Here is a 24,866-nt window from a genome sequence, read left to right as displayed (position 1 = left end):
ATACGTGATTAAAAAATCAATAACTTTTTTTTAAAACTAAAACATGAATGATCATGCGGTCACAGTACAAGAGTTGGTTGTCTCTACATGTTTCACCATAATCATGGCTTCTTCTGGAGCTTTTGTAGGACCTTTATACAATATCACTAAAAAAATTATAAATAATAATTTTAATAAAAAGAAGAAAAGAAAAAAAGAAGATAAAAGATGATGACAATAGTACAAAGAAAGACCCCAAAGGTTCTATTGGATTTACAATGCATATATTTTTTACATAGTTACAAAATATATATATATATATATATATATATATATATATATATATATATATATATATATATATATATATATATATATATATATATATATATATAGATTATCTGATGAATGTGGTCAAGGTTCCAAAGGACCCTCAGGGCCCTCCAGGATGTCCAATGAGGTACCAGTGTGCCATAAAGGTGGGGGCCAATAGCCCTAAATTCACACCTGCAAAGGCATATGGTTGATTGAGCTAATGCATCCAACTTATCATTACTAAAGCCACTTATTTGACCATAAATTGGTCCAAATTAGACCTACCCTATTGCGATAAGAAGTCAAGAAGTTCATAGGCTGATAATTATATCACTCCTATAAGGTATAATTCATATACTTGTAGTAAGTAAAGTAAAGATGACCAATTCCTTTCCTTAGTATCATTGTGATACCATTGAACCAGGGAAGACCAATATTGATTAGTCTATCCTGAGGGAATATCCCCTATGGAGGAATAATATGTTAAAGTCATAACCATGGCTGTGTTCAGCAACATGCTGAAATCAACTTGCCATAATCTCACACAAAAAACAACTTACTTTTAACCTCAACTTTAGAATCCTGAAGGAACTATATAGGGTGAATGGCCACAGCAATATCACCTTCACCCTGAGGCTTTTAAATATCCCCTTAATTGCCCTATATGGTTCCTACAGGATTCTAGACCTGAGGTTAAAAGTATAAGATTGTGGCAAGTTCATTTCAGCTCATTGCGGAACACAGCCATGGTTCTCACTTTAACCTATTATTCCTCCATAGGGGATATTCCCTTAGGATAGACTAATCAATATTGGTCTTTCCTGGTTCAATGGTATACTAAGGAAATTAATTGGTAATCATTGAAGGAAGTGCTTAGGTAAGAGGAGCTTGCCCAATTTATTATTACATCCCTCTGGAAAAATCCTATATTTGTAGGAAAACTCTTTGATGTTTTATGTGTTTTTTTCAGATTCCACTGGCCCTTTGAAGCTTACTACAATGGATCACATCCATTACACAAGTATATGAATTATACCTCATAGGAGTGATATAATTATCAACCTATGAACTCATTGACTTCTTATCACAATAGGGTAAACCTATTTATGGTCCAATTTGTGGTCAAATGAGTGGCTTTAGTAATGATAAGTAGGATGCATGCACTTATACCTCATTGGACATCCTGGCAGGCCCTGGGGGTCCTTTGGAACCTTGACCACATTTGAGAGTGCATTCATCAGACGATATATATATATATATATATATATATATATATATATATATATATATATATATATATGTGTTTTTGTAAATATATGAATGGTAAATTCAATAGACCCTTTGGGGTCTTTATTTGTACTATTTTCTTCTTCTTTTTTTTTTCTTTTTTACTTTTCTTCTTTTTATTAAAATTATTAATTATATTTTTTTAGTTATATTGTATAAAGGTCCTACAAAAGCTCCAGAAGAAGCCATGATTATGGTGAAACATATAGAGACAACCAACTTTTGTACTGTGACTGCAGGATCATTCATGTTTTGGTTTTAAAAAACGTTTTTGAATTTTTAATCATGTATGTTTAAATAACATTTATGAAATTTGTATTGCCAATTTGATTTGATTTTTTTGGTACCTCAAAACTCCCAATCTTGTTTCTTGGCATTTTTTGATTATATTTAGGGGAGGCGGTGCTCCGATCTTTGGTATTAAATATGTTTTTTCTGTGTATCCTTATTTTCTTTGTGAGGGATTGGGTATGCTTTGCAAAGTGAAATGTCCCCACATTCACTAAGCTCTTACAATAATTCTCTTGCAAAGTACAACTTCCCTTTCAAAGAGAACAGTCTGTTTGCCTTTTGTAAATCAATCCCATTGTTTTAAAAATTGACGATATTGGATCATTATTTAAAAGAAAATAGGAATCTGTTAAAAATTGCAGGTATAAGTAAAGTGGTAAGTGACAGGTACAGTTCTGTACATAAATAGACCGGATTCTTATGGGCAGTGTTAACATATGATAGGACCAGAAAATATACAGTGCATGACCGTGTAAGTCAATTTTGGCTTGCAGATAAAAAGCAAAACTTTGATTCTTGGCAGTCCAGCCTGAAGAGAAAGAAGAATGTTACTTTTAAATATCCTGCTCTCATGGCAAAGTTTTGCTAGCATATATTGATCCTGTGTTTAGAGGTGCTTCAGTGATACTGTATTTCAAAAAAGTGTTAACGTTACATTTTTTAACCTCCTTGGCGGTACGATTATTTCAGATTTTAGGTACTGAAAGCGGTACCATTATTTTGTATGGAAATTTGGCGTTTTATATTGTAGGCCTGAAATTCTTAGAAATAACCCACTTAAATCTGTCCAAACAAGAGTCCAGCAGACATCCCAGGTATGATAAAGTTTGAAACAAAAATATCATACATTATAATATAATAAATAACTATAAATAATTATAACAAATAATAATATAATAATAATAACAATTATTCAATAATGTAATCAAATCAAAAACACTGAAATGTGGTCAGTTGCAGAATTGTCGTTGTCATTACTTTCAGTGTCTGATGATGAATTTCCCCACAAATTACTATCGCGCAATTCTGCAAGTGATTCTAATTTATTATCACTGTTTTCTAGCTGGTCTAAAAGCACCTTTGATATAAACGGTAATTTTTTGGTTGCTATGGACAATCTCCAGTTTCCTGGCAGAAAGAATAGTATTTATAATATAAAACCGCATGCAGGACACACCAAACCACTAGGGACAAAGGGGATGTGTAATTATTTGAATCAGTAATGTAATCTGTAAGATTACAGTATACTGCATCTATACTGTGTTTTTTACTTTTCGAATTTGGCACCATATTCCGTCCCTGTGCGTTGCAACGCTCGCGGGGAACAGAGCTTGGTAATGTGACAGATCGAGCGACACACGGTGGCTCGCAGATCACAGCAGGGAGATATTGCAGGATCCAGGGGACAAGGTAAGTAACCTCTACATGGATCCAGCGATGCGATCCCGAGTCTGGCTCGGGGTTACAGATTTTGGTACTGAAATCGCCAGGGAGGCTACCTTTCATTGTATTGCTAGTTCCTTAGCTGCAATTCAGCGCAATGTGATTTTACAATCTACTTCAGATCTACCATCAACTATGGTGCCTTAAAAAAGTATTCATACCCCTTGACATTTTCCACGTTTTGTCATGTCACAACAAAAAATGTAAGTGTATTTTATTGGGATTTTATGTGATAGACCAACACAATGTGGCACATAATTGTGAAGTGGAATGAAATTGATAAATGTTTTTCACATTTTTTTACAAATAAATATCTGAAAAGTGTGGCATGCATTTGTATTCAACCCCCTTTACTCTGATACCCCTCACTTAAATCTAGTTTAACTATTTGGTCACCAAATTAGTAAATAGAGTCCACCTGTGTGTAATTTAATCTCAGTATAAATACTGAGCTGAGTTACATCTGCTCTGTGAAGCCCTCAGAGGTTTGTTAGAGAACCAGGAAGGTGGAGAAGATTAAAGCAGGGTTGGGTTAAAAAAAAGATCCCAAGCATTGAACATCTCATGGAGCACTGTTCAATCCATAATCCGAAAATGGAAAAAGCTGCAAACCTACCAAGACATGGTTATCCACCTAAACTGATAGGCTGGGCAAGGAGAGCATTCATCAGAGAAGCAGCCAAGAGGCCCATGGTAACTCTGGAGGAGCTGCCAAGATCCACAGCTCAGGTAGAATAATCTGTCCACAGGACAACTATTAGTCATGCACTCCACAAATCTGGCCTTTAGGAAGAGTGGTAAGAAGAAAGTTATTGCTGAAATAAAGCCATAAAAAGTTCCATTTGTAGTTTGCGAGAAGCCCTGTGGGGGACACTGCAAACATGTGGAAGAAGGTGCTCTGGTCAGATGAGAGCAAAATTAGAATTTTTGGTCTAAAAGCAAAAGCTATGTGTGACAGAAAACTAACACTGCACATTGCCCATCCCCACTGTGAAACATGGTGGTGGCGGCCTCATGTTGTGGGAATAATTTTCTTCATCAGGGACAAGGAAGTTAGTCAGAGCTGATGGGAAGATGGATGAAGCCAAATACAGGGCAATCTTAAGCCCCGTACACACTATCAGATTGTCTGCTGAGTTTTTCCTTCAGATTTACCAAAACCATATATTATGAGGTCAAACCTTAGGAGTTTCAATGTGTATGCAATCAGGCAGGCCCTTCTACTACATGGTTTTGGTAAATCTGAAGGAAAAATTCAGCAGACAATCTGATAGTGTGTACGGGGCTTTAGAAGAAAACCTGAGAGTAGGGCAGAGGTTCACCTTCCCGCAGGGTAACGACCCTAAACATACAGTCAGAGCTAAAATGGAATGGTTTAGACCAAAGCATATTCACATGTTAGAAAGGCCCAGTTAAAGTCCAGATCTAATTCCAGTTGAAAGTGAAAAGCAAGGCCGCGTACACACGCGGGGACTGTTCGCCCAACTTTGTCCGTCAAACAGTTTCGGCAAACAGTCCGCTCAAAATTAGCATGGACGGACATGGCCACACACGACGGACGAACAGTTTGCTGAAACCGTGCGCGATGACGTGAACGGCATGTACGACGGGACGAAAAATACGACGTCCTATACACTGCATTATAACTTTCGGCGTGAAAATCCTTTCTGAGCATGCGCGCAACTTTGTTTGACGAACAAGCCTACACACGCGGGGACTGTCCGCTGAAACAAGGTTTCAGCGGACAGTTTTTCGGAATTTCCGAAAAACCTTGTTCAGCGGACTGTTCGCTGAAACTGTCCGCTGAAAGCCCACACACGAGCGGACTGTCCGCTGAAACTTGGTTTCAGCGGACAGTTTCAGCGAACAGTCCCCGCGTGTGTACGCGGCCCAAGACTTGAAAGTTGCTGTTCGTATATGCTCTCCATCCAATCTGGCAGAGATTAAGCTATTTTGCAAAGAAGAATTGGGCAAACATATCACTCTCCAGATGTGCAGAGCTGGTAGAGACATGCAGCTGTAATTGCAGCGAAAGGTGGTTCTACACAGTATTGACTCGGGGGGGGGGGGGGGGGGGGCAGAAAACAAATGCATGCCACACTTTTCATGTATATTTATTTGTAAAAAATGTTAAAAAAACATTTATGATTTTCCTTCCACTTCACAATTATGTGCCACTTTGTGTTGATCTATCAAAAAACTAAAAACAAAAAAACAATTAAATATAGTTATGTTTTTGGTTGTAACATGACAAAATGTGGAAAATTGCAAGGGGTGTGAATACTTTTTCAAGGCACTGTATGTAGTGCAAGGGCCTGCCTGATTGGATACAGAGTGATTGAATAGATAGGTGTGTCTTCCTATTATATAGTTTTGGTAAATCTAAAGGAGCCTGTACAGAGATTGTACAATTGGATTGTATAGTGTATGGCCACCTTTAAAAATTAACTGGTTGCGCTTTCTGTGCCATTAATTGTTATTAGCACCCCAACTGTAGAGGGCAAAAATATGCAACAAAGGAACAGTAAAACATGCGCTGATCCCAATGCACCAACATGCCCCATGAGCTACTTTGATGCATTCGTCACAAGTAGGACAATCCATTGAAATCAATGGGCTGCCATATATGTGTCATGGGAAAAATGCACCAAAAAACTTGTGCTCCCACTACGCTGTGTGAATGGGGCCTGATTGTGAAATTGGGGTAAACTAGGCCTGGATTACAAGATCAATGACAGCTGAATGTCTCCCTCTCATGTACATGTATAAAGCTGGCAATACACTATGCAATCTGATTGTACAATCTCTGTACAATTTCCCTTAGATTTACCAAAATTATGGTATGGGAGGACTCACCTGAACAATTGATTGGATCCATATCAAATCAGGCCCTTGAGCTAAATAGTTGATGATAGATCTCATTGGGATTGTATACTCAGACTGAATGGCGTATGGCCACCTCAAAGGAAGAAACAGGAAAGTATGAGGAAATAAAAAAGGGGTGGTATAGTAATTAGTGAGGTGTGGTCCATAGAGGTAAAACACGCCCTATTCTGTAATGCAGTACAGCGGTGCATGACCCTGGATGGTTACATGACGCTACAGGAAGTCAGGGCTCAGAGTGCTTTTTTGGAATTTTGAACTGAGAGATGCAAATTCAAAGTTGCCTTGGGCTAGGTAAGTGAGAGATGAGCACAGTGGGATAGCTTGGGCAGAAAAGACAATAGCAAAGGCTTCTATGTATTATGAAAAATGAAATTCTATCGGAAAAGGTGAACTAATGCCCCATACACACGATGAGATTATCAGATGAATGATCGTCCATTTTTTATTGCATGCTAATCTCAGATCAAATCTGATGAGTTTACTAAAGTCACGAAAATTCCCGCACGACAGAAAAAAAATTCGGAAGTGATGTTTCATAGTTAGTTAGTAAGGTTGAATATAGACACCAGTTCAACCTGAGTGAGTGTCAACAATTGCCCCTGTACATTACAGACTCACATTGGTCCCAACCCTCAAAGAGCCCACAATCCAAGGTCCCTATTCATATACTAGGGCCAATTTTGGACAGAAGCCAATTAACCTAACTGCATGTCTTTGGATTGTGGGAGGAAACCGGAGCACCTGGAGGAAACCCACGCAGGCACAGGGAGAACATGCAAACTCCAGGCAGGTAGTGTCGTGGTTGGGATTTGAACCAGCGACCCTTCTTACTGCTAGGTGAGAGTGCTAACCACTACACCACTGATTTTCGAACGATAGCTGTACTGATTAAACGAAAATCGTACGATCTGGCATCGTACGAAAAAAATTCCGTGCATGTCCGATAGAATAATATTGGATGTACTGTCCTAATTGGCTCTCGAAAGCTCTGTACTGACGATCCGATTATCGTACGATCGCTTCGAAAGCGGTATTTTCCGTACGATTTTCTGATTGTGTGTACGGGGCATTAGCCTTTAAACAATTAGGCAGTTCTCCTGGTAAACAGCAATTAAATAGGTAATTGCAGTTAGCCCTGTTCACACCAGTGTGACTTAACAAGCAATTTGACAGTTTCAAATCGCATGATAAGTTGCACCTTATTGTCCGCATTGAAAGAAGAGGTCAAATCAGTGCGACTCTATATCCATCGCACCAATTTTGATAGTTCCTGCAATACTTTTTGCAAGTTCAGTTGCGACTTGCATAGACATCTGTGCATGAAGTCACACAGATGTCTCTTAAGTCCCTGAAGTAGCACTGAAATGCTACTTTGATATCGTACTAGCATGATTTTAATGGCACAATCTATGTGACCGGGATCTTAAGTGCAGTTGTATTAAGTACCCCGAGTTTTTAATTTACTTATCCCCAATTCAGGAGGATCAGCACTCAAAGTCTTTTTGATGCTCTTGTCCTTAGCCCACATGTGCACCAAAATGTACATTCAATCCCGTAGAGAGTTTGTACTCCCTACACTATAGAGTATAAACTCTGTTGAATGTAAATTGTGACATGAATGAGATTCTGATAGGTGGCTGTGCTGCAGCGAAGAGGCCGTATAGCCAAGATATTACCATGCCCAGGGCATGCCAATATCTCGGCTATAAGGGATAGGTAAGTATAAGATTGGCAGGGGGGACCAGGTTCTCAAGGTTTAAAACTGAACTTAAATTGCAATAACACATTACAGGCATACCCCATTTTTAAGTACACAATGGGGTTTATTTACTAAAGCTGGAAAGTGCAAAATCAGGCTCAGTTCTGCATAGAATCCAATGAGCTTCCAGGTTTTATTACAAAAGCTTAATTGAACAAGCTGAGGTTAGAAGCTCATTGGTTTCTATGTAGAAGTGAGCCTGATTTTGCACTTTCCAGCTTTAGTAAATAAACCCCATTGTGTACTTAAAAGTGGGGTATGCCTGTATTCATTTATATTCCAACATATCTTTATGTTACAGTATATCCATTCTGCCCATAGTAGTCATGTTTATCTATTACATTCTACAGTTTCTAGGGATCTCTCATTAAACAAGGTGTTGAATAATATTTACAAAGTGTATCATGATGAATATTATTATAATCATCATTATTTTATCATGTCTAGCAGCATTACTCATGTTTACGTTAAAGCGGTCGGTCACGACAGGTTCACTTATTAACTAAGACTAGCTTGTGAAAGAAAACGTCTATACTTACCATTCTGGTGTGCCTTCCAACTCGGGAGCTTTGCTGATTCCTAGCTACTGAAGGTACCTGAGAATTCCAGGGGTGTGTATTCCTGCTCCTCTTGCTGCAAACAGTTTATTTTCACTGGTCAGCTTGTATTTCAAAAAGGATGTACGAGAAAGGTGGCGGTATATAGGGTGCTTCTGTATGAATGGAAGCTCTGGATATCCTAGTTCTTTGAGCTGCCATTCAAAGGGACTAAGAACAACTGGAGAATGCACAGATGGGATTTGAGCAGCACTCAAAGAAAAGAAGCAAACTCTAGAGAAATATAAATAGAGAGGCACTTCTAAGTGCAGTAATACCAGTATTTATTAAACAAATGCGGTTAAAAACACTCACAGAAAGGTAGAGTAAAACAAGCTCATCATCCCACACAGAAGTGGCGTTAGGTCTCCTGTCACGGCTCTCCTGGATCCGCATTAGCCGACCAGTAGCAGAGGGAAAGACAGATGCCAGATGCAAGATGGCTGAAGGACTTCCAGGACCAGCTTGGAGCTTGGAGCTCCTGGATCCTAGTGGGGCTAGGACCTACTGCCATGTCTGTGTGGGTTGATGAGCTCATTTTACTCTACCTTTCTGTGAGTGTTTTTACCCCCATTTGTTTAAAAAAAAAAAAGTGTGTTACTGCACTTGGAAGCGCCTCTCTTTTTATTTAAAGGACGAGCCTTTGGGAAGAATCGTATTATGCGGCAGTGGGAGCAGGTATTCGGGACACCTGGAAGTGTTTATTGCCCATAGCTGTTGGGGATCTGCAACGCACCATAGTATGAAGACAAAGGCTGACCGAAAAGGTAAGTATAGATGTCCTTCTTTTACAGGCTGTTCTTGGCTTGCAAGGTACTCTGTAATAACACACAAAAAAAAACTTTAACTTTGTGAGGTCAGGTACTGAAAGGGACGAAATGGCCCGGCTCACAATCTCCGCTCTAATTCATCCCAAAGGTGTTCTATAGGGTTTCAGGTCAGGACTCTGAGCAGGTCAGTCAAGTTTCTTCACCCAAAACTCACGCATGCATGTCTTTGGACATCAGCGTGCCGACCTCAACCCAAAAGAACACCTTTAAGGCGGATACTACGAGCCAGGCCTTCTCATCCAACATTAGTTGCCTGATCAGTTGCCTGACCTCACAAATGCGCTTCTTGAGTAATGGTCAAACATTCCCATAGACACACTCCTAAACCTTGTGGACAGCCTTCCCAGAAGAGCTGAAGATATTATAGCTGCACAGAGTGGGCCAACTCAATATTGAACCCTATGAACTAAGAATGGGATTCTATTAAACTTCATGTGCGTGTAAAGTCAGACTTCCCAATACTTTTAGTAATATAGTATATATATATCAATAAGCAAAAAAATACAATCAGGAAATGAAAACAAAAAACATATCCACTTATGAAATGATTCAGGGATGTTGCTTTGTTATACACTTCAGCTTGACTTTAAATCTATATTTCAGGGGAAACAATCTACAACACAGAAGATGCTGATGGCTGTGCATACTATGCCACTTGCGGTGATACATGTTTAATTGAGAGAAGTGTGGGGCCTTGTACAACTCCTATAACTGTTAGCTCCACAACAACAACACCCACCACTACATCATCAAGCACAGTAACTGAAACCACTCCGACTACTCCATCTACAACTGTACCATCAACAACTGGAACCATCTCAACTCCACCATCAACAACTGGAACCATCTCAACTCCACCATCAACAACTGGAACCATCTCAACTCCACCATCAACAACTGGAACCATCTCAACTCCACCATCAACAACTGGAACCATCTCAACTCCACCATCTACAACTCCGTCCACATTAACTACATCATCATCAACAACTGAAAGCACTACTACGACACCTTCAACAACTGGATCTACTACATCTCCACCAACAACTACACCTGTTTCCAGTACAACAAGTAAGTTTACTCAGTAGGATTTATTTACTGAAGTAGACGATAATTTAGAAAAGAAAATACAGTGAAGCTGTGCTCATTCAATGCATGTGCAAGTCAACATGTCTCCAGTTTCCCTATTTACAGAATATGTAACCAGTTACTGGCAAGACCAGTAACTGTGGTCAGTGCTTGTTTTATCCCCTATATTCCGGGCATTCAAGTAGCGTATTATATATTATATACTATATATAGATAGATAGATAGATATTAGATCTCTCTCTCTCTCTCTTTCTATATATATATATATATATATATATATATATATATATATATATATATATATATGTGTATATATATCTATATCTATATCTACATCTATCTTAGATCTCTCTCTCTCTCTTTCTCTCTTTCTATATATATATATATATATATATATATATATATATATATATATATATATATATATATGTATGCACATCCTTGAAAATAGAGGATACAGCAAGCAAAATGTACGGTACATTGACTACAAATGATATGCTAATTACAATTAAAAAAACATTACAGAAGATTGAACAAAAATATCATCTAAACATATTTAAAAAATATGTACACTAGCCTTTAGGTCAGAATGTAGAGTTTCTGTAATAAAATGACAGATAATGCAATTAATACTAATATCAAACACAAATGTTTCCATGGATATTTAGATAATACACCAAGATATTCCATTGTCTAGCTGCTGCAATACCTATCATACAACTACACACAACATGCACTACAGTATGTATAATACAATATACACTACAATTCAAGATAAAACACACAACTTACATAACCCCCAGACAGAGCTATGACAAGAAAAGCAATAGCTTTGATCAGTCTGTATACAGTATTCCTCTTATTTAGTGATATTTAGTTTCGAGTTGGTTTACTAAAGGCATATACACTGTTCACTTGATTGAACTTGAATTGAAGTTGCACCCTGCAAGGGAGTTTTCTCCAGAGCTTAGCGAATGTGGTGAAGCTTCACTTTGCAAAGAATATCTAATCACTTCCAAGAAGCATAAAAAAACCTTTTTGCTTGCACATACTTTAATGATGGAAGTCACTTTATGCTGCAAATGCAGTGGACAGAGGTGCTCACATGATGTGGTCAAGATGCTTTGCTGCCACAGAAAAAATGATCACCCCTGTTGCTTTTGCCAGATAATACCGCCTTGAATGGCCAGCTTCAATGGGGTCAAACCCGCAAATGCCACTCAACCAAGTACAATGCATGCAGTTGCAGCGCATAGGTGTGGCATTTACTGGGTTAAAACTTTTGACCAGGGGGGATCATATTTCTTCTTCACCACTTGCCAATCTCATTGAAAAGTGATACGAACATGGATCGCTTTTCAGGGGTGTGGCAGTTTCAACACATGTCTAAAATTGTTCAAGTCTGGAACATTTTCACACACAGTTGAAATGAATGCGCTCATACTTTGAAACCAACTGAACTTTGGTTTAGTTGGATTGCCCTCGTATTATATGCTTTTGATTTTGGTATTCCTCATGTATGCATCAAATGCTTACTGTGTGTTTGGCGCAGTATAAATGGTATATTACAGCAGCAGCTGTATGAGCTATATGTTTGGTTTGATGGCGTAATTTTAATATCAATTTTAGACACAAAATATTAATGTTGTAACTGGAACAGGTAGAGGGGGGACATTTCCCAATGAAAAAATACTTTTAGGGTGTCAAATGTCTAGGAGAGAGACATCGTCTCACTTTTTATAGCTTCCCTTTAATTGTGGTATGTGCATGGCCAGAAGCAAAGGGAAGTCTATCAAATGAGACACATACAGAAAAAGAAGTCATATGGGTTATAACCCTTCCCTACTCTTTCTCCAAAACTAAGAGGAAAAATGTGAGGTTTAGATAAACGTTAAATCAAACTTTATTGTGACAATGAGTGTTTTTTTTGTCATTTTACAGCATGTGGAGTTTGTGAATGCCAGATGCCAATATGTGCTGCAGGCTACAAAGTGGCTACTTTTATTCCACCAGGTGCATGCTGCCCCAATATTACATGTGGTAAGTCCAATAGATCACGTATAAGTTACCTTCCGTTAAATAGATCATATATAGGCCATCCTACATTAACCACTTCAATACAGGGAACTTTTACCCCCCTCCTGTCCAGGCCAATTTTCGGCTTTTAGTGCTGTCACATTTTGAATGATAATTGTGCGGGCACGCAACACATACCCATATGTAATTTGTATATATATTTTTTTCACACAAATATATCTTTCTTTTGGTGGTATTTAATCACCACTGGGTTTTTATTTTTTGCTCACTAAACTAAAAAAAGACTAAACATTTGAAAACAAATGCGTTTTTCTTTTTTTCCAATTATAAAATTTTGCAAATAAATAATCTTTCTTCATAAATTTAGGCAAAACTGTATTCTAAGAAAGGCAATAAGTAAGAGATCCTATACTAAAAATTACTCTAAAACATTGCAGCATTGCTTAGTTCTGTCCACCAATCACAGTGAATCCTCAAATACAATTAATTAAATTAAATTAAAAATAAAAACAATATAGTCCCATAAAGTGCCGGAAAAAGCAGGAGAGATAAAAAAGTGGTTTAAGTGAGAAAGTCCTTGCTGCCCTTTGTCTGAGGCTTCCACCAAATTCTACCATGTGAAGCACCGAAGCTCCCCCAATGGGGATACACTCACCAGACACAGATAAAATTCAGGCCTTTAAACATAAGGATCTTTTCTTTATCCACTTTCTCCCTGCTATTCCTGATTCTTTCCACCAGATGTCAGCAAAGCGTGGGATGGGTTCCCGAAATATACAAAAAACAAATCCACATAGTGTAATCCCGTTCAATTTATTGATTCAAACAAACCCCCCACACATCCAGTTCTGCGTACCATAAAACATTCCTTTAAGAGCATAAAATTATAATGAAAGTGCACTGTGCCTTAGATATTCCGGCCGCCGGAAGAACCCGAGACATCCGCTGTATACACCGGCGGCTGGCTTCCTGGAAATCCAGCTGGCTGAAACGCTGAGGCGCAATCGTCACATCCGGTAGGCTACGTCCCTAACGTTTCGTCATACACTGACTTCTTCTGAGGGCCTATGATTATTTTACTAAAGTGGTTGTAAACCCTTACAAACCACTTTGACCTACAGGTAAGCCTAGATTAAGGCTTACCTGTAGGTCCAAGAAATATCTCCTAAACCTACACGGTTTAGGAGATATTTACTAAAATACAGCGACAGCTGTCTACAGCGCATGTGCACGGTGATATGTTGTTAGTGGCGGCTCCCATGGGCATGCGCGGGAGTGACGTTATCACTGTTCCGGGCGCTGTGAGTGGCCGTAGCAGCGATACCCGGAAGAAGATGGACGCTCCGGACTACAGGGGACAGCGGTGACATCGCTGGCTCTTGTGTCAGGTACCGTGTTTCCCCGAAAGTAAGACAGTGTTTTACTTTCTTTTTATCCCCAAAAGCCCCACTATGTCTTACTTTCGGGGTATGTCTTATATTGGAAAAAAATCCCAGCATGCAGAGCTGCACTGCGCTACAGAAGAGGACTACAAGTCCCAGCAAGCAAGGCTGCACTGCATTACAGAGGACTACAAGTCCCAGCATGCAAGGCTGCACTGTACTACAGAGGAGGCCTACAAGTCCCAGCATGCAAGGCTGCACTATGGAGGACTACAAGTCCAAGCATACAAAGCTGCTATGCTCAGCAGAGGAGAACTGTAAGCCCACACAGCCCGGTATGTTGGGACTTGTAGTCCTCCTCAGCTGCATCTTGCGGTTACATAATAAGAGCTGCAGAGAATCTCTTCACACCCCCCCTCCCCCTCCCCCTCCTTGGTCTCTCTCTGTATGACCAGCACTGACCTGTACCGGGAGGACACAGAGCCAGTGACACCTGTCGGCAGTGATCCGGGACCTGGCGCAATAATCCCCTTCTCTGTGGTTGCGTCGCGCCGTTCTGATCAGTCTCGGGCAGCGGCTGTCACTCACAGCCGAGCAGAGTGAAGCCACCTCCCCCTCCTCTTGTATGGCTACACAGTGCTGTGTATGGAGGAGGAGGAGGAGGCGGCTTCATGGACAGCACTGTGTAGCCATACAAGAGGAGGGGGAGGCGGCTTCACTCTGCTCGGCTGTGAGTGACAGCCGCTGCCCGAGACTGATCAGAACGGCACTGTCTCTTCAGTCGGAGGGTGTGGCACCCGGTGCGGCCCGCACCCCCCGCCCCACTCTTAGTACGCCACTGGAGGCGGCAATACCCCCGTGTTTCCCCGAAAGTAAGACATATGTCTTACTTTCGGGGTACGGCTTATATTAGCTGACCCCTCTGAAACTCCCGATACGTCTTACAATCGGGGGTGTCTTACTATCGGGGAAACACGGTAAGTGACACATAATGGGCTACTATGCGATGCATAGTAGCCTATTATGCTTTACCTTTGCAGGGAGATAAAGAGGAAGTAAACCCATCAGGGTTTACTTCCTGTTTAAGCCTCAGAAAATTTCATTCATAAGGAGCAGAGTGGTGATACTTTAGGGCGCAGTGTATACACCAATTTTTCTTGCAAAACTGTATTCTGTTACATTTATTGGGTGAAAATACCCCAAATCAGTGTATATTATTTAGCCTGTGTGAAAGTTATAGAGTCTACAAACTATTGTATATATCTGAAAATCGATCAATCTGAAGTACTGATGGCCTATCTCATTTGTTGAGGACCAAAACACCTGAACAGTACAAATATCTCCCAAATTACCCCTTTGTGGAAAGTAGACAGTCCCAGGTATTTAGTAAGAGGCATGGTGAGTTTTTTGAATTTGTAATTTTTTTGTCACAATTTTTTACTGCAGTACAGTGTCATAATATAGCTGGTATGGCTATGATCAGGGTCACTGACTGGTGACAGTATTTAACAAACAAAAAAACAACTAAAAATGTAATAATTTTCTTTCAATTGTTTTTCCTTTTTAGTACATTTTAGTACTGTGACCAGAGCAATACATTGTTAGAATAGTAACACTGTATCTATTGTGACCACTGCTTGATGCAGATCGAGGTTAGTAAAACTAGAGAATGCAAAATCTGGTGTAGCTCTGCATAGAAACCAATTAGCTTCCATGTTTTTTTTATTTGCCAATACTTAATTGAACAAATTGAAGTTATAAACTGATTGGCTACCATGCACAGCTGCACCCGATTTTGCACTCTTCAGTTTTAGTAAATCATCCCTTTTGTCCCCTACAAAGCATGGTGAGGCAAGGCCAGCACTTGGACCCAGTGAGGCTTTGTCATATAGCTGTTGGGTAATGTGATGATCTGAGAACCCCGATTCACTCAAGTAAACGATTCTGCAATACACCCACTGCAGGATCCATGCTGTCTCTCACATACAGAAAATTTGATGTAAAAGAATGCCAGCACTTACAAGTTTCTCAAAGGGAGTCAGATTTTATTAATTGATACAAAAGGATGGGGGTGAAGGTTAAAAAGTAGAGGCTTCATGAAATATCTACCCCGTGACCATTTTGGAGTCTGACTAGAGTAGATTATAAGGGATTTTGATTAACGCAAATTCAGTGAACTTCTGGGTTTCGCAGTTGCTGTATTTGCTGGCTAACATTCATTTCACTTTCACTGCAATGCAAACTCATAATCCATTAGCCCTCAAGTATTTCCTGTGCAAAACAACTGATTGAAAATCAGAAAACAAGTAATCTATCTAATGTGTATTTTCTTTTTCTTACAACAGTTCCTGAAACTGTGTGCGTGGTCGAAAATGTAGTCTACCAGGTAAGATATTAATCTTTATTCTTTTGTTTTATAAGATACTATAGTGTTTTATAATTATATCAGTAAGTGACATTAAATGTCTTATACAGTTTTCAGTCTGAACAAAAGAAGATACAGTAAGAAATATACATCTCAACTAAAATATATCATGACCAGTGTATATACGTCTTTTAAAGCGACATTAAAGCTTTTTTTTTAAATTAAAATAATATACATGTTATATTTACCTGCTCTGTGCAATGATTTCGCACAGAGCAGCCTCAATCTTCTTTTTGGGTCCACTGCCAGCTCTCCGCGCCCCCCCCAAGCAAGTGTCCCCATGGAAAGTCACTTCCCATGGGAGCACTCGTGTATGCTCGCTCCTGAGCTGCCCTGTCTGCATCTATTGACACAGAGCAGGCAGCTTGGCCCACCCCCTGCTCGCCCGGCACAGCTTTTGATTGACTGAGCCAATGGCTTCCACTGCTATCAATCTGCCCAGGGAGGAGGGAGACACCGGTGAAAGCGATGAAAGCCGCTGCTCTTATGCACATCGCTGGATTGGTCTCAGGTAAATATAGTGGGTGCTGGGTATTTTGCAGCACAGAAGGTTTTTCATCTTAATACATAATAGGCTGAAAGAAAGGTTGGCACTTTATATGAAACATGCAACTGAAAAGTGATACTGGACAGTGGGTGTCTGACCAAAAAATTTGTAAACTGTGACTGTACATACTGGATCTCAATGTCACAGCAACGCAGGACAATATATGCATAGAAATAATATTTGTTTCATATATAATACATTATAGGCTTACAGCATAATATTAAATGGTAGCAACGTTGTAAAAAGTCAGGCACATTAATCCATATATCACACAATAGCTATATAAGAAATCATGATTGTTACAGCATAATACAATAAAATAAGGTAAAAATTATGAAATGACCCCATATAATGTATATAATAAAAGCATTAGAATGACTCGATGCATTTCATGGAACTCATCAGGAGAAGATGCTGGTAGTATCTGAAATTAGTAAGGTTCAACTGTTGGTCAGGGGTCTCGAATAACAGGAGAATGGGAAAAAAAATTTGGTCAGACACCCACTGTCCAGTATCACTTTTCAGTTGCATTTTTCATATAAAGTCCCAACCTTTCCTTCAGTCTTATTGACAACCAAGGGTGCATGCATCAGACCTACTTTCTTATGCCTCATATAAAGTCCCAAACTCCCTATTTCCCCCCTCCCTCTATTTCATCTCAATACATAGAATGCATTAAGGTGAAAATCTTTAAAGTATAACTAAAGGCAAAACTTTTTTTTAGTTTTGAATAGGGTGGAGTGGCATTAGAGCCCCTGTCACGTTTTACTGCTGTCTGTGCCCCCCCCCCCCCCCCCCAGGAGATGCATCCTCTCTATTTGTCCTGTTTACCATTACCATTGAAAGTGAACGCAAAAAGAAAACCCCCAAATGTTGGGTTGTCCCCAGAAAAATAAAAGATGGTACATTTTCCAATGGGGAAACTAGTTTCTGGTGAGCTGGGGGTCTCCATGAAATTCCTTTAATTTGCAAGGATTTCCTCTCACTTCCTGTTTGGCTATGGGACAGGAAGTGAAGGGAAATCTCTGCAATGGGACAGAGATGGTGAAAAAAAAAACCTGAGAGGGGATATAACCCTCCCTTACTCTATTCAAAATAAAAAAAAAGGCTTTAGAACCACTTTAATGCTGAATAACAACTGAGAAATATGCCCCAAAAATTAGATAAATTGAATAATCTAATTATAGTATAGTATAGTATTATATAGTTATATGTTGTCTCCCTCTTGAGGCCAAGCTCATAAATGCACTCAATTCTAATACATGCATATTAAATATTTAGTGAGCTATGACACTATGATACATGCGAATCAGGATATGATGATTGATTTCACACTATTGCGATGCGAGAACCCTGCGAATCAACTGCGGGTTCCCGCATCGCACCTGGCATCCACGGCAGTTCACACTGCCATATGCAAACTGCTGGGGAGTGTCATTATATGTTAACGACACCCCCATTTCAGCTCGCATATAGCACTGCGAACTGAGAGTTCGGACATGAAACGGATCACATATGTGTGAACACACATGCGATCCGATTCTGGTCCAAACAGAAAAAAGGGTCCTGTGCGTGTTTGCACTGAATGCTGTGCGATATCAGCCATACTATCTGTATGGCTGACATCGCACCGTCCCGCACAGACATCGCATGTAATGTGAACAGCAGTGCGCTACACGTTACATGTGATGTCTGTCATCACAATAGTGTGAACCGGGGCTAACTGCTGCCATTCAACTTTTTTTGTTAAACGCAGGAGATGCATAGTTTGGAAGTGGGCCTATGCGGCATATCTTAGCAAGGACAGTGATATGCTGCCTCTGTTTGGTTCCCTCATGTTAGGGGCAGTTGTGATTACAAGCAGTACTGTATGCATCTACTACAGCCTGCTTTTACCAACTCTTATTTCTGCATTGCAACATATTTTAGCTTTGAATGTCAAAATATGTCTATTCACCCATACGGACAGGTGCTTTCAAGAAATACAAACTGTATGTATAGTCCATAGATTTTTTTTATATAGTATGGAAAGATTAGAACCTCTGCCACTTTTTTTTTATTGCTGTTTGTGTCCACACTTGGAAGATTCATCTCCTTTTTTTTTGTTCTGGTGTCTTTAGTTACTGAGAGGGATAGGAAATAATAATCATAAGAACAACAGAGAAAGTTAATCTTCCAATAAGCACACCTGGCCTAGTGTCAGCTATCAAAGAGGGGAATTTCCTTTCATCTCCTGTTGTGTCTCCGGTTCATGAAGCAAAGAGAATTCTCCCTATTGAAATACAGCAGAAAATACAATGACAGAGATTTTAACCTTTCTCCACACTAAACCTAAACTACAAAAAAAAAAAAAAAAAAGATCTGCGCTACACATACACTTTAAGGGAAACTTGTACCAAGAAACTACAGAGGTTCCTCTTGCTAACCTCTTCTTCTAAAAATACCAGTCGCCTGGCTACCATGCTTTCTGAGTCACTGGACCTCAACATGCTGGAAGAACAGGAGTGACTTCACTCTGATGTTCTTGATCTGCATGATTGTTCCAGATCAGTGGCTAAGAAAGTCCTAAAGCCAAAGGATCAATTTGATAGCCAGACAGTTAGCATTTTCAGAATTAGATTGGCGGTCACTAAACCTGTATTTCTTTCAGTACAGGCTCCCCTTAATGATAAACTCATACTGTATTTATCTGGTTTAAAAATGTGGTAAATATTCTGAAATTTTATTTTAGTAAGTTAAATATACATTATACATTATATCACAATTTTAAGATTTTGCCAAGACAGCGATATCAAGTAATAGTAATCAAGTAACTGGTTTGCTTGCCTGTATATATATATATAAAATAATTCCTTAATCAATGTTTTTTTGTTGTTTAGCGTGGATCAGAAATTCCTCAACCACAGGGCTCCTGCCAAACATGTAAATGTTCCTACAGCATGGACCGTAACTCCGAGTTTTACGCAGTTGAATGCCAACCAATAAAGTGCCAGACAACTTGCCAAGCTGTAAGTGTCTTCGTAATGTACTATTAGAGCTGTTACTTTGTGGCATTTTCTTATTAGTAATTATGTGGAAAGGCTGTCAGTTTCATCACCTGGAGACTAAGTATGTGCTTTTTTGACAAAGCTAAGCAGTTTGAATACACTGATTTTTAAAGGGCACTGGTCTTTAGAGGACATACCTGGAACCTCCCTATCATGCACACACGACCGGACTTTCCAGCAGAATAGGTCAGATGAAATTATTCTGTTGGATAGTTTGAGCGTGTGTGGGATAGTCCGATACCGTATATACTCGAGTATAGGCCGACCCGAATATAAGCCGAGGCCCCCAATTTACCCCAAAAAAACTGGAAAACGTATTGACTCGTGTATAAGCCGAGGGTGAGACATGCCTGTCCATCCCTGTGTGTCCGTCCATCCTTGTGTGTCCATCCATCCCTGTGTGTGTGTCCGTCCATTCCTGTGTGTCCGTCCATCCCTGTGTGTCCATCCATCCCTGTGTGTCCGTCCATCCCTGTGTGTCCGTCCATCCCTGTGTGTCCGTCCATCCCTGTGTGTGTGTCCATCCATCCATCCCTGTGTGTGTGTCCATCCATCCCTGTGTGTGTGTCCATCCATCCCTGTGTGTGTGTCCGTGCAGCCTTGTGTGTCCAGCCTACCTGTGTCCCGAGCCTCCGTCCCGTGCCTCCGTCGTCCCGTGCCTCCTCCGTCCCGTGCCTCCTCCGTCCCGTGCCTCCTCCGTCCCGTGCCTCCTCCGTCCCGTGCCTCCTCCGTCCTGTGCCTCCTCCGTCCCGTGCCTCCTTCGTCCCGTGCCTCCTCCGTCCCGTGCCTCCTTCGTCCCGTGCCTCCTCCGTCCCGTGCCTCCTCCCTCCCGTGCCGAGCCGAGCCTCCGTCCTTCCAGGATTGCCGCTATTCATCGGCGCCTCTTCGGCCATTCCTCTGTTCAAAAGCCACGCCTCCGTCTGTGATAGGCGGAACACTCAATTTCCCAGCAGTCTGTGTTCCGCCTATCACGGACATCCTCTCATCTTCGTCCGTAGTACGAGGATGAGCGGATGTCCGTGATAGGCGGAACACTGACTGCTGGGAAATTGAGTGTTCCGCCTATCACAGACGGAGGCGCGGCTTTTGAATAGTAGAATGTCTGCCGTCTGTCTGCTCGACACGCTGATCGAGCAGGCAGACGGCGATGACTCGAGTATAAGCCGAGGGGGGCACTTTCAGCCTCAAAAAAGAGGCTGAAAATCTCGGCTTATACTCGAGTATATACGGTAATTTTTATTAAAAAATTCAGACAGACATAGAAATAGAGCATGTTTCAAATTTGTCCGACGGACTCAATTCCTATCAGGAAAACCATTCGCCTGTATGCTGGTCCGACGGACCAAATACAACCCAAGGGCCACTATTGGCTACTAGTTATTGAACTTCCTTTTCTAGTCCCATTGTACATCATTGCGTTCAAAGCGAACTGACTTTTGAACAGACTTTAGTCCGTTCGTGTGTGGGCAAGTCCGTTCGTTCGGAAGTCCATCGTAACTCCATTGAAAGTCTGTCGGAAGACCATCAGACCTTTTCTGCCGTAAAGTCTGGCCGTGTGTACGCGGTATCAGTTTACACATGCTTCCTACTAGTTTACTGGAAAGTATGTAGAGAGTTTTAGGAGTGGTAGAATACCAGTGATTTTTTAAAGCACACACTTTATGGAGACTAACTATCCATGAATAGAAGAAGTCCAACCACAGTTCTTTGCCTACATCTTTCAGTGGTCATTTATGTTCAGGAAAAACTAGTTATAAGGCATTCCCATTGACAGCTGTAACTGGAACAGATGTCTCCAGTTGGAGGCTTCCACTTACCTTCTGTTTTATTTGCAACTAAGAAATTCTGGATTTTCCATCCTCTTCTATCCCAGTAAAGGGCAGGAACATGGTTGACACTCTCTAACAGATGTACAGACAAAATATTAAACCTGAGAAAATCCCTTTGCCCCCACTAAAAAGAAAACATGTTTTGACTGATGTTTAGCTTCATACACTCCTTCTTTGTTGAGTCGCAAACATTAAATTGCATAAATGAGCACTGTACTTCACAATTTTCCTCATCCATATTACTTCACACGAGACTAATAAAAATAGAAAAAATGAATACATTATATGAATGTCATTGTGCCAATTATATTACACATTAAACTTTGTTTCCTTTTTAGGGGTATGCGTATAAACAAAAAGCTGGAGAGTGCTGTGGACAATGTGTACCTTTGCAGTGTACTATGACAATAAGTACTAGCACAAGTAGCTCAAGTGGAACATCTAGTGGTTCAACAGGTGGCACATCCAGTGGCTCAAGTGGCACATCTAGCGGCTCAACAAGTGGTACATCCAGTGGATCAGCAAGTGGTACATCCAGTGGCTCAACAAGTGGCACTTCTAGTGGAACAACAAGTGTTACATCCAGTGGCTCAGGAAGTGGCACATCTAGTGGATCAACAAGTGGTACTTACAGTGGCTCAACAAGTGGCACTTCTAGTGGATCAACAAGTGTTACTTCCAGTGGCTCAGGAAGTGGTACATCCAGTGGCTCAGGAAGTGGCACATTTAGTGGATCAACAAATAGTACTTCCAGTGGCTCAACAAATAATACATCTAGTGGATCAACTAGTGGAACATCTAATTCTAGTGGCTCAACAAATGGAACATCTAGTGGATCAACAAGTGGCACATCTGGTGGCTCAACAAATGCAACATCGGGCACTAGTGGCTCAACAAGTGGAACATCTAGTGGATCAACAAGTGGCACATCTGGTGGCTCAACAAATGCAACATCGGGCACTAGTGGCTCAACAAATGGAACATCTAGTGGCTCCACAAGTGGCACATCCACTAGCTCAACAAGTGGCACAACAACTAATTCAACAAGTGATACATCTAGTGGTTCATCAAGTGGATCAACTAGTGGTTCAACAAATGGTTCAAGCAGTGGATCAAGTAGTGGTTCAACAAGTATCACCTCAACCACTGACTCAACTGGCACAACTACTGTTAACATTCCAGTACGTATTTAGCTTGTATAAATCTCACCACTGCTTGCTTAACCTCCCTGGCGGTATCATTATTTCAGATGTTAGGTGCTGAAAGTACCATTATTCTGCATGGAAATTTGGCGTTTTATATTGTAGGCCTGTAATTCTTAGAATTAACTCACTTCAATCTGTCCAAATGAGAGTCTAGTAGACATCCTGGGTATGATAAAGTTTGAAACACAAAATCATAAATTATAATATAATAAATAACTATAAATAATTATAACAAATAATAATATAATAATAATAAAAAAATATTCAATAATGTATTCAAATCAAAAACACTGACATTTTCTCAGTTGCAGAATTGTCGCTGACATTACTTTTAGTGTTTGATAATGCCCACAAATCACTATCGCTCAATTTTGCCAGTGATTCTAATTTATTATCACTGTTTTTTAGCTGGTCTAAAAACACTTTTGATGTAAATGGACATTTTTTGGTTGCTATGGACAATCTCCAGTTTCCTGGCAGAAAGAATAGTATTTATAGGGACTAGGGACACTAGGGACAAAGGGGATGTGTAACTATTTGATACAGTACTGTAATCCGTCGCAAAGCTCGCAGGCAACAGAGCTTGGCACTGTGAATTGAGTGAGAAATGGCGGCTCACAAATCACAGCGGGGGGAAAGATCCAGAGGACAAGGTAAGTAACCTCTACATGGATCCTGCGATGCTATACCGAGTCTGGCTCCGGGTTACAACTTTTGGTACTGAAATCTCACCCCGAGTCAGACTTGGGAATACCGCCAGGGAGGTTAATAATATTAATATCTAAAAAAATAAATAATAATAACCCTATTAGGACCTCTCATCACATATCAAATTATTAAAAAATGTACATATGGAAAATAACTAATCACCTAAGCAAATTTCATTTGTATGTAGATAGTCTATATCTACACTACAGAAGCATAGCTGGAAAAAGTTCTCTTTAAATTTAACCTGAATCCTCCCATATTTGTAGCATTATCTTAGTTAAGCTGATTGTAACAAAAGTATACACAATTAAATATGTAACTAAAAATGTTAAATTTGTATTCATTTCACAGATCGGAAACATTTATCATGTGCCAAACAACAGCTGTGTCTACTATGAATGCAATGAAGAAAATGGAGTTCCAATCCTGACCAAAATACAGAAAGTCTGTCAGGAATTAGACCTAAGCACATGTGAACTGGTACAGTATATACTACCTATTGTTTAATATGTTTTACTATATCTTAAAACATAGAAATAAAGTGTCTTCATTTCATCTTACATGCAATGCAGAGTGCCTCAGAAGACCAAAAATCTGGGATGTATTATCATGCTATTGTTAGACACAAAACCAATTTTTTTCCTCGATTGGGACTTTAGTTTAGGCAGTAGTCTCAAAAATTATTAGCAAAAAGAAGTTAAAAAAGAATTTTTATTACATAGTACAAAACAATAATAATTTTTGAGACTACTGCCCAAACTAAAGTCCCAATCGAAGAAAAAATTGGTTTTGTATCTAATGTATTAGGGATGTGGGCAGTCAGTCTCTTTCCACACAGTTTTATGCATGTCTATTCTATCATGCTATTGTTGGCCAACTCCTGTAGGCAGCTCAGCCCCAATGGGCAACCATTATGGTTATGGTCCAATAATGAGGCACAGAAGTGGGATAAGGTGGACTCAAGCTCCCTACCACTGTAACTTGTCAAGATTCACATGTAGGTCATGGTACCTGAGAGTATTAGTAGACACATTAAGGTCCCTTATTACAATAGCTACAGAGAATTTAGTACTTTGAGTATGACTACAGATTTATTTTATTAAAAAAAAAAAAAAAAAACTTTAAACCTAAAGTAAAAACTTCAACCAACCTTAGGCCGCGTACACACGGGCGGATTGTCTGGCCAACTAAGTTCGTCAGACAATCCGACA

At 40.0% G+C, this 24,866-nt stretch overlaps 1 protein-coding gene and 1 long non-coding RNA gene across 4 annotated transcripts in view; one reads left to right on the top strand and one right to left on the bottom strand.

Annotated features, from left to right (window-relative positions):
• LOC143936089 (uncharacterized) overlaps nucleotides 1-24,866 on the bottom strand; it is a 144,110-nt gene that overhangs the window by 73,713 nt on the left and 45,531 nt on the right. The window lies entirely within an intron of this gene.
• Nucleotides 1-24,866, top strand: part of LOC143936081 (uncharacterized) — a 99,422-nt gene that overhangs the window by 68,219 nt on the left and 6,337 nt on the right. Inside the window, exons 32-37 of the mRNA XM_077460414.1 lie at nucleotides 9,990-10,457; nucleotides 12,417-12,515; nucleotides 16,240-16,280; nucleotides 19,746-19,874; nucleotides 22,081-22,923; nucleotides 24,007-24,135. Coding sequence (XP_077316540.1) covers nucleotides 9,990-10,457; nucleotides 12,417-12,515; nucleotides 16,240-16,280; nucleotides 19,746-19,874; nucleotides 22,081-22,923; nucleotides 24,007-24,135 — 1,709 coding nt within the window. The remainder of the gene's footprint in view (nucleotides 1-9,989; nucleotides 10,458-12,416; nucleotides 12,516-16,239; nucleotides 16,281-19,745; nucleotides 19,875-22,080; nucleotides 22,924-24,006; nucleotides 24,136-24,866) is intronic.

This window comes from Lithobates pipiens, unplaced genomic scaffold (assembly GCF_037356315.1).
Source record: "Lithobates pipiens isolate NorthernLeopardFrog02 unplaced genomic scaffold, aLitPip1_a1.2 Scaffold_10, whole genome shotgun sequence".
Taxonomy (NCBI): domain Eukaryota; kingdom Metazoa; phylum Chordata; class Amphibia; order Anura; family Ranidae; genus Lithobates; species Lithobates pipiens.
Note: the sequence above shows the minus strand (reverse complement) of the source record. Positions and strands in the feature narration are given on the sequence as shown.